The sequence below is a fragment of the Leptodactylus fuscus genome, chromosome 10 (assembly GCF_031893055.1).
Source record: "Leptodactylus fuscus isolate aLepFus1 chromosome 10, aLepFus1.hap2, whole genome shotgun sequence".
Classification (NCBI taxonomy): domain Eukaryota; kingdom Metazoa; phylum Chordata; class Amphibia; order Anura; family Leptodactylidae; genus Leptodactylus; species Leptodactylus fuscus.
Window position 1 is genome coordinate 38,954,485 of NC_134274.1, and position 12,704 is coordinate 38,967,188.

The window sequence follows — 12,704 nt, forward strand, 5'->3', positions numbered from 1 at the left end:
ATCATTTTCCAGCCGATCCCGATCATGAAATTTACTCGATCGCCAAACGGGAACCGATCTTTCCTGATCCCGATCGCACAACCCTAGTGGGTGCCAACAGCTGACTGTACTGATCGGCTGTCCCTGTCCTGCTTCTGATGCCTGTACTATAAATGAGTGGTGCCTATAGAGTTTAAGGCCTTCCATAGTGTTCATACTCCTCCAAATTTCCATGAATTTCCCAGATGAGGAAGAACACAATATTTTAGATCTGTTTACAGTAAATGAAATAGTGTCTGTACTTTAGTGGCATTCTATAAGGGATGCTCTGGTATCATTTTTATGGGTCACTCTGTTGGCACTACTGTTTATAAAGGCGCTGTGTTAAAATTATTCTTTGCAGTCACTTGTATAGCGATGTAAGTGTTGAGCGATCGGGACTGGGAAAGATCGGATCCTGGTCGGCGATCAAGCAAATTTCACGATTGCGATCGGGATGGGCTTTTTTTTTCAAAAAACGATCCCGAAATCTCAAGATCGGCTCAACCCTAGTTGGTACTTTTATGTCATTAGGTCATCATAGCCTGTATACATAGAAAAAAAAATCAAGTACAGCATCTCAAGTCTCACTGACAATGATATTGTGACCTAGTCAAGTATAGTATAGACTATGTGGTCGCATTAAAAACTGGGAAGATAACCGAACATTCAAATGCGTTGCAAATCTGAAAAGTAAAGACGGCATTTGGTTGCAATATATTTTATTGTTAGTAGATTACATAAAAGTATTTGGCTAGTAAGATTAGGCATAGAGTTATTATAAACTTGTCTTCAACATTTTGATATTTGCCACAAATTGGCATTCGCAGAAGATATGCGGTCCTACAGCAAAGATCACATATAGCTCCTTATACCCCGGGCAGACAGGTCTTGTCCCCTTCCATGACCACTTGTCCAGTTCTCTAACACACCAATAGCAATTCACTTATACTGGAGAGTAGAGACCTGAACAGGTTCTTGCCACCCAATGACAAAAAAAAAAATGGGTTCAACCAAGACTGGTGATCGCTCTCCAAGTAACCGGTATAAGTTGAAAGGACTATGATACGTACCGCCACTGCAAATACCGGCAACAAATAAGCAACATCAATTATAACTTAGCATACAAGTGCGTTCCTGCCAAATATTGTGTGCAATATATTATTAATAGTGGTAACCCAAGATTTAGTTAATTGGATGCTGGAAAAAAACGGAAAATATTCCTTATCCGCATACAAATATATCCAGGTCTCTCTTGTGATTCTTGGTTATATCATTTTCTTTCAATTCCTTTATAAATTGATCTATATATGTCTCTTCTGTCCCCAGGCTGAGGATTTCTTGGCAGGTTTTTTTATTCCTGAAATATGCTGAGGATTGTCCACTTATGGCAGTATCTGAAGCTGGAAATATAGAAAGAGCATAGAAAAGCACATTAATAGTACAGATCTGATAGTGTTACTGCATCTCCCCTCCTGCTATAAGAATGACCACTACCCAATAATGTGGACTCCCCAAAGCCATGTTTCATGGTATCTCATCCATGTAAATGAGCACTATGTGATACTACTAAATGTATTTGCACAGCTGTGTATCTGTCTGTCCTCTATGTGCGACCAAACGACAAGACCGATCTTCACCAAATTTGGCACACAGATACATCAGGTGTCAGGGAAGGTTTTAGACCAGGCCTCAACTCTCTCGGACATACTGTTCCTGAGATTCACTATTCCCAAAACAATGACCGGCATTAGCCAAAACAAACCTGCAAGTCTCTCACTCATATTTAAACTGCCGTACACACGGTCACTCCACATGCACAATCCAACACTGATGTCCAAACTGAGATACCACAGGCCAGAGGAATAGATAAACAGTTCATTACACATTACCACATGCCGGAGGATTAGATATGCAGCTCATCACACAGTACCACATGCAGGGGGATTAGATGCGCGGCTCATCACAGTCTCACATGCCAGAGGATTAGATATGTGGCTCAGCACACAGTCCCACACACCGGAGGATTAGATACACAGCTCAGCATACAGTACCACATGTCGGAGGATTAGATACGCAGCTCAGTACACAGTACCACATGTAGGAGGATTAGATATGCAGCTCAGCACACACTATCACATGGAGGATTAGATACACACACACATCAAAGCTTAACTCCAGGTTTCCATAGCAACCCAGCCATTTTTCTTCACTGCTCTAGCCCAACTTTAAAGGGGCAGGGCATTGTAGATGACACTGTTACACAAGGTCACATACACACAGCTTTACTCCAGGTTTCCATAACAACCGTTTGCAAGTTTTTCACTGATATCCAAACTGAGATACACATGATCACATGACACTTATGGACACACACAAACAAACGAGAAACAAAAAAGTTGGGTCCTCCTGCGTGTACTTTATATTTATGGCCAGGTTAGCTCCACCATAGCAGCTGCTGACAGAAAAGTGTTCTGCAAAAATTGAGAAGCAACTTTGCATTTTTAACACCAAACCCTCTGTAGAGGTTACTAAAGAGGAAATGTGTAGCAACACTCGGTTTCCATTTTGAAAGGAGTAGTTGTGCTGAGACAATGCCTATAAACCACTCTACCACTGGAATGGCGTGCAAATTCGAGTGTTAAATATAGGTTTTACAGCAGATTTGTTTCTTCTGGGGAATGTTCTGCAAGATCAAGGCAGGGCAAGATCACAGTATCGCTAATCTATCTATCTATCTATCTATCTATCTATCTATCTATCTATCATGTATCTATCTATCTATCTATCTATCTATCTATCTATCTATCATGTATCTATCTATCTATCTATCTATCATCTATCTATCTATCTATCTATCTCCTATCTATCTATCTATCTATCTATCTATCTCATATCTATCTATCTATCTATCATGTATCTATCTATCTATCTATCTATCTATCTCATATCTATCTATCTATCTATCTCCTATCTATCTATCTATCTATCTATCTATCTATCTATCTCCTATCTATCAATCTATCTATCTATCTATCTCCTATCTATCTATCTATCTATCTATCTATCTCCTATCTATCTATCTATCTATCTATCTATCTCCTATCTATCTATCTATCTATCTATCTATCTATCTATCTATCATCTCCTATCTATCTATCTATCTATCTATCTCCTATCTATCTATCTATCTATCTATCTATCTATCTCATATCTATATATCTATCTATCTGTCTATCTATCTATCTCCTATCTATCTATCTATCTATCTATCTATCTATCTATCTATCTATCTATCTCCTATCTATCTATCTATCTATCTCCTATCTATCTATCTATCTATCTATCTATCTATCTATCTCCTATCTATCTATCTATTTATTTATCTATCTATCATCTATCTATCTATCTATCTATCTCCTATCTATCTATCTATCTATCTCATATCTATCTATCTATCTATCTATCTATCTATCTATCTATCTCCTATCTATCTATCTATCTATCTCATATCTATCTATCTATCTATCTATCTCCTATCTATCTATCTATCTATCTATCTCCTATCTATCAATCTATCTATCTATCTATCTATCTATCTATCTCCTATCTATCTATCTATCTATCTATCTCCTATCTATCTATCTATCTATCTATCTCCTATCTATCTATCTATCTATCTATCTCCTATCTATCTATCTATCTATCTATCTCCTATCTATCAATCTATCTATCTATCTATCTATCTCCTATCTATCTATCTATCTATCTATCTATCTCCTATCTATCTATCTATCTATCTATCTCCTATCTATCTATCTATCTATCTATCTATCTCCTATCTATCTATCTATCTATCTATCTATCTATCTATCTCCTATCTATCAATCAATCAATCAATCTATCTATCTATCTATCTATCTATCTTCTATCTATCTATCTATCTATCTATCTATCTATCTATCTCCTATCTATCTATCTATCTATCTCCTATCTATCTATCTATCTATCTATCTATCTATCTATCTATCTCCTATCTATCTATCTATCTATCTATCTATCTCCTATCTATCTATCTATCTATCTATCTCCTATCTATCTATCTATCTATCTATCTTCTATCTATCTATCTATCTATCTATCTATCTATCTATCATCTCCTATCTATCTATCTATCTATCTATCTATCTCCTATCTATCTATCTATCTATCTATCTATCTCCTATCTATCTATCTATCTATCTCCTATCTATCTATCTATCTATCTATCTATCTTCTATCTATCTATCTATCTATCTATCTATCTATCTCATATCTATATATCTATCTATCTGTCTATCTATCTATCTCCTATCTATCTATCTATCTATCTATCTCCTATCTATCTATCTATCTATCTATCTATCTATCTATCTATCTATCTCCTATCTATCTATCTATCTATCTATCTCCTATCTATCTATCTATCTATCTCCTATCTATCTATCTATTTATTTATCTATCTATCATCTATCTATCTATCTATCTCCTATCTATCTATCTATCTATCTCATATCTATCTATCTATCTATCTATCTCCTATCTATCTATCTATCTATCTATCTCCTATCTATCAATCTATCTATCTATCTATCTATCTATCTATCTATCTCCTATCTATCTATCTATCTATCTATCTATCTCCTATCTATCTATCTATCTATCTCCTATCTATCTATCTATCTATCTCCTATCTATCTATCTATCTATCTATCTATCTATCTATCTATCTCCTATCTATCAATCTATCTATCTATCTATCTCCTATCTATCTATCTATCTATCTATCTATCTCCTATCTATCTATCTATCTATCTATCTATCTATCTATCTATCTATCTCCTATCTATCTATCTATCTATCTATCTCCTATCTATCTATCTATCTATCTATCTATCTCCTATCTATCAATCAATCAATCAATCTATCTATCTATCTATCTATCTTCTATCTATCTATCTATCTATCTATCTATCTCCTATCTATCTATCTATCTATCTATCTATCTCCTATCTATCTATCTATCTATCTATCTATCTATCTATCTATCTCCTATCTATCTATCTATCTATCTATCTATCTATCTATCTCCTATCTATCTATCTATCTATCTCCTATCTATCTATCTATCTATCTTCTATCTATCTATCTATCTATCTATCTATCTATCTATCTATCATCTCCTATCTATCTATCTATCTATCTATCTATCTATCTATCTCCTATCTATCTATCTATCTATCTATCTATCTCATATCTATATATCTATCTATCTATCTATCTATCTATCTCCTATCTATCTATCTATCTATCTATCTATCTATCTCCTATCTATCTATCTATCTATCTATCTCCTATCTATCTATCTATCTATCTATCTATCTATCTATCTATCTCCTATCTATCTATCTATTTATTTATCTATCTATCTATCATCTATCTATCTATCTATCTATCTCCTATCTATCTATCTATCTATCTCATATCTATCTATCTATCTATCTATCTATCTATCTCCTATCTATCTATCTATCTATCTATCTATCTCATATCTATCTATCTATCTATCTATCTATCTCCTATCTATCTATCTATCTATCTATCTATCTATCTCCTATCTATCTATCTATCTGTCTATCTATCTCCTATCTATCTATCTATCTATCTATCTATCTCCTATCTATCTATCTATCTATCTATCTATCTCCTATCTATCTATCTATCTATCTATCTATCTCCTATCTATCTATCTATCTATCTATCTATCTATCTATCTCCTATCTATCTATCTATCTATCTATCTATCTATCTCCTATCTATCTATCTATCTATCTATCTATCTATCTATCATCTCCTATCTATCTATCTATCTATCTATCTATCTATCTATCTATCTCCTATCTATCTATCTATCTATCTATCTATCTATCTCATATCTATATATCTATCTATCTATCTATCTATCTCCTATCTATCTATCTATTTATTTATCTATCTATCTATGATCTATCTATCTATCTATCTATCTATCTATCTCCTATCTATCAATCTATCTATCTATCTATCTATCTATCTATCTATCTCCTATCTATCTATCTATCTATCTATCTCCTATCTATCTATCTATCTATCTATCTATCTATCTATCTCCTATCTATCTATCTATCTATCTATCTATCTATCTATCTCCTATCTATCTATCTATCTATCTCCTATCTATCTATCTATCTATCTATCTATCTATCTATCTATCTATCTATCTATCATCTCCTATCTATCTATCTATCTATCTATCTCCTATCTATCTATCTATCTATCTATCTATCTATCTCATATCTATATAGCTATCTATCTGTCTATCTATCTATCTCCTATCTATCTATCTATCTATCTATCTCCTATCTATCTATCTATCTATCTATCTATCTCATATCTATATAGCTATCTATCTGTCTATCTATCTATCTCCTATCTATCTATCTATCTATCTATCTATCTATCTATCTCCTATCTATCTATCTATCTATCTATCTATCTATCTATCTATCTCCTATCTATCTATCTATCTATCTCCTATCTATCTATCTATTTATTTATCTATCTATCTATCATCTATCTATCTATCTATCTATCTATCTATCTCCTATCTATCTATCTATCTATCTATCTATCTCATATCTATCTATCTATCTATCTATCTATCTATCTATCTATCTCCTATCTATCTATCTATCTATCTCATATCTATCTATCTATCTCCTATCTATCTATCTATCTATCTATCTATCTCCTATCTATCTATCAATCTATCTATCTATCTATCTATCTATCTATCTCCTATCTATCTATCTATCTATCTATCTATCTATCTCCTATCTATCTATCTATCTATCTATCTCCTATCTATCTATCTATCTATCTATCTCCTATCTATCTATCTATCTATCTATCTATCTCCTATCTATCAATCTATCTATCTATCTATCTATCTATCTCCTATCTATCTATCTATCTATCTATCTATCTCCTATCTATCTATCTATCTATCTATCTATCTATCTCCTATCTATCTATCTATCTATCTATCTCCTATCTATCTATCTATCTATCTATCTATCTATCTCCTATCTATCAATCAATCGATCTATCTATCTATCTATCTCCTATCTATCTATCTATCTATCTATCTATCTATCTCCTATCTATCTATCTATCTATCTCCTATCTATCTATCTATCTATCTATCTATCTCCTATCTATCTATCTATCTATCTATCTATCTCCTATCTATCTATCTATCTATCTATCTATCTCCTATCTATCTATCTATCTATCTATCTCCTATCTATCTATCTATCTATCTATCATCTCCTATCTATCTATCTATCTATCTATCTATCTATCTATCTATCTCCTATCTATCTATCTATCTATCTATCTATCTATCTCATATCTATCTATCTATCTATCTCCTATCTATCTATCTATCTATCTATCTATCTATCTCCTATCTATCTATCTATCTATCTCCTATCTATCTATCTATCTATTTATTTATCTATCTATCTCATATCTATCTATCTATCTATCTATCATCTCCTATCTATCTATCTATCTATCTATCTATCTATCTATCTATCTATCTCCTATCTATCTATCTATCTATCTCATATCTATATATCTATCTATCTATCTATCTATCTATCTCCTATCTATCTATCTATCTATCTATCTATCTATCTCCTATCTATCTATCTATCTATCTATCTCCTATCTATCTATCTATCTATCTATCTATCTCCTATCTATCTATCTATTTATTTATCTATCTATCTATCATCTATCTATCTATCTATCTATCTATCTCCTATCTATCTATCTATCTATCTCATATCTATCTATCTATCTATCTATCTATCTATCTATCTATCTCCTATCTATCTATCTATCTATCTATCTCATATCTATCTATCTATCTATCTATCTATCTCCTATCTATCTATCTATCTATCTATCTATCTATCTCCTATCTATCTATCTATCTGTCTATCTATCTCCTATCTATCTATCTATCTATCTATCTATCTCCTATCTATCTATCTATCTATCTATCTATCTCCTATCTATCTATCTATCTATCTATCTATCTCCTATCTATCTATCTATCTATCTATCTATCTATCTCCTATCTATCTATCTATCTATCTATCTCCTATCTATCTATCTATCTATCTATCTATCTATCTATCTATCATCTCCTATCTATCTATCTATCTATCTATCTATCTATCTCCTATCTATCTATCTATCTATCTATCTATCTATCTCATATCTATATATCTATCTATCTATCTATCTATCTCCTATCTATCTATCTATTTATTTATCTATCTATCTATGATCTATCTATCTATCTATCTATCTATCTATCTATCTATCTCCTATCTATCAATCTATCTATCTATCTATCTATCTATCTCCTATCTATCTATCTATCTATCTATCTCCTATCTATCTATCTATCTATCTATCTATCTATCTATCTATCTATCTCCTATCTATCTATCTATCTATCTATCTATCTATCTCCTATCTATCTATCTATCTATCTATCTCCTATCTATCTATCTATCTATCTATCTATCTATCTATCTATCATCTCCTATCTATCTATCTATCTATCTATCTATCTCCTATCTATCTATCTATCTATCTATCTATCTATCTCATATCTATATAGCTATCTATCTGTCTATCTATCTATCTCCTATCTATCTATCTATCTATCTATCTATCTCCTATCTATCTATCTATCTATCTATCTATCTATCTCATATCTATATAGCTATCTATCTGTCTATCTATCTATCTCCTATCTATCTATCTATCTATCTATCTATCTATCTATCTATCTCCTATCTATCTATCTATCTATCTATCTCCTATCTATCTATCTATCTATCTATCTATCTCCTATCTATCTATCTATTTATTTATCTATCTATCTATCATCTATCTATCTATCTATCTATCTATCTATCTCCTATCTATCTATCTATCTATCTATCTATCTCATATCTATCTATCTATCTATCTATCTATCTATCTATCTATCTCCTATCTATCTATCTATCTATCTATCTCATATCTATCTATCTATCTCCTATCTATCTATCTATCTATCTATCTCCTATCTATCTATCAATCTATCTATCTATCTATCTCCTATCTATCTATCTATCTATCTATCTCCTATCTATCTATCTATCTATCTATCTCCTATCTATCTATCTATCTATCTATCTCCTATCTATCTATCTATCTATCTATCTCCTATCTATCAATCTATCTATCTATCTATCTATCTATCTATCTCCTATCTATCTATCTATCTATCTATCTCCTATCTATCTATCTATCTATCTATCTATCTATCTATCTATCTCCTATCTATCTATCTATCTATCTATCTCCTATCTATCTATCTATCTATCTATCTATCTCCTATCTATCAATCAATCGATCTATCTATCTATCTATCTCCTATCTATCTATCTATCTATCTATCTATCTATCTCCTATCTATCTATCTATCTATCTCCTATCTATCTATCTATCTATCTATCTATCTCCTATCTATCTATCTATCTATCTATCTATCTCCTATCTATCTATCTATCTATCTATCTATCTCCTATCTATCTATCTATCTATCTATCTCCTATCTATCTATCTATCTATCTATCATCTCCTATCTATCTATCTATCTATCTATCTATCTATCTATCTATCTCCTATCTATCTATCTATCTATCTATCTATCTCATATCTATCTATCTATCTATCTCCTATCTATCTATCTATCTATCTATCTATCTATCTATCTCCTATCTATCTATCTATCTATCTCCTATCTATCTATCTATCTATTTATTTATCTATCTATCTCATATCTATCTATCTATCTATCTATCTATCTCCTATCTATCTATCTATCTATCTATCTATCTATCTCATATCTATCTATCTATCTATCTATCTCCTATCTATCTATCTATCTATCTATCTATCTATCTATCTCATATCTATCTATCTATCTATCTCCTATCTATCTATCTATCTATCTATCTCCTATCTATCTATCTATCTATCTATCTATCTATCTGTCTATCTATCTCCTATCTATCTATCTATCTATCTATCTATCTATCTCCTATCTATCTATCTATCTATCTATCTCCTATCTATCTATCTATCTATCTATTTATCTCATATCTATCTATCTATCTATCTATCTATCTCCTATCTATCTATCTATCTATCTATCTATCTATCTATCTCCTATCTATCTATCTATCTCCTATCTATCTATTTATTTATCTATCTATCTATCATCTATCTATCTATCTATCTATCTATCTCCTATCTATCTATCTATCTATCTATCTATCTATCTATCTCATATCTATCTATCTATCTATCTATCTATCTATCTCCTATCTATCTATCTATCTATCTATCTATCTATCTATCTCCTATCTATCTATCTATCTATCTATCTATCTATCTGTCTATCTATCTCCTATCTATCTATCTATCTATCTATCTATCTATCTATCTATCTCCTATCTATCTATCTATCTATCTATCTCCTATCTATCTATCTATCTATCTCATATCTATCTATCTATCTATCTATCTATCTATCTATCTCCTATCTATCTATCTATCTATCTATCTATCTCCTATCTATCTATCTATCTCCTATCTATCTATCTATTTATTTATCTATCTATCTATCATCTATCTATCTATCTATCTATCTATCTATCTCCTATCTATCTATCTATCTATCTATCTATCTCATATCTATCTATCTATCTATCTATCTATCTATCTCCTATCTATCTATCTATCTATCTCATATCTATCTATCTATCTATCTATCTATCTCCTATCTATCTATCTATCTATCTATCTATCTATCTCCTATCTATCTATCTATCTCCTATCTATCTATCTATTTATTTATCTATCTATCTATCATCTATCTATCTATCTATCTATCTATCTCCTATCTATCTATCTATCTATCTATCTATCTATCTCATATCTATCTATCTATCTATCTATCTATCTATCTATCTCCTATCTATCTATCTATCTATCTATCTCCTATCTATCTATCTATCTGTCTATCTATCTCCTATCTATCTATCTATCTATCTATCTCCTATCTATCTATCTATCTATCTATCTATCTATCTATCTCCTATCTATCTATCTATCTATCTATCTATCATCTCCTATCTATCTATCTATCTATCTATCTATCTATCTATCTATCTCCTATCTATCTATCTATCTATCTATCTATCTCCTATCTATCTATCTATCTATCTATCTCCTATCTATCTATCTATCTATCTCCTATCTATCTATCTATTTATTATCTATCTATCTATCTATCATCTATCTATCTATCTATCTATCTATCTATCTATCTATCTCCTATCTATCTATCTATCTATCTATCTATCTATCTATCTCATATCTATCTATCTATCTATCTCCTATCTATCTATCTATCTATCTATCTATCTATCTCCTATCTATCTATCTATTTATTTATCTATCTATCTATCATCTATCTATCTATCTATCTATCTATCTATCTATCTATCTCCTATCTATCTATCTATCTATCTCATATCTATCTATCTATCTATCTCCTATCTATCTATCTATCTATCTATCTATCTCCTATCTATCTATCTATCTATCTATCTATCTATCTATCTATCTCATATCTATCTATCTCATATCTATCTATCTATCTCCTATCTATCTATCTATCTATCTATCTATCTATCTATCTCCTATCTATCTATCTATCTATCTATCTATCTATCTCCTATCTATCTATCTATCTATCTATCTCCTATCTATCTATCTATCTATCTCCTATCTATCTATCTATCTATCTATCTATCTATCTCCTATCTATCTATCTATCTATCTATCTATCTATCTATCTCCTATCTATCTATCTATCTATCTATCTCCTATCTATCTATCTATCTATCTATCTCCTATCTATCTATCTATCTATCTATCTATCTATCTATCTCCTATCTATCTATCTCCTATCTATCTATCTATCTATCTATCTATCTATCTCCTATCTATCTATCTATCTATCTATCTCCTATCTATCTATCTATCTATCTATCTATCTATCTCCTATCTATCTATCTATCTATCTATCTATCTATCTATCTCCTATCTATCTATCTATCTATCTATCTCCTATCTATCTATCTATCTATCTATCATCTCCTATCTATCTATCTATCTATCTATCTATCTCCTATCTATCTATCTATCTATCTATCTATCTATCTATCTCCTATCTATCTATCTATCTATCTATTATTTATCTATCTATCTATCATCTATCTATCTATCTATCTATCTATCTATCTCCTATCTATCTATCTATCTATCTATCTCCTATCTATCTATCTATCTATCTATCTCATATCTATCTATCTATCTATCTATCTATCTATCTATCTCCTATCTATCTATCTATCTATCTATCTATCTCCTATCTATCTATCTATCTATCTATCTATCTCCTATCT

General features: G+C 30.9%; 1 protein-coding gene across 1 annotated transcript in view; it reads right to left on the bottom strand.

Moving 5' to 3' along the window:
- Positions 1–1,236: 1,236 nt before the first annotated feature.
- Positions 1,237–12,704, bottom strand: part of LOC142183078 (uncharacterized) — a 52,327-nt gene continuing 40,859 nt past the window's right edge. Inside the window, exon 7 of the mRNA XM_075257985.1 lies at positions 1,237–1,421. Within this exon, the coding sequence (XP_075114086.1) occupies positions 1,243–1,421 (179 nt within the window). The 3' untranslated portion in view covers positions 1,237–1,242. The remainder of the gene's footprint in view (positions 1,422–12,704) is intronic.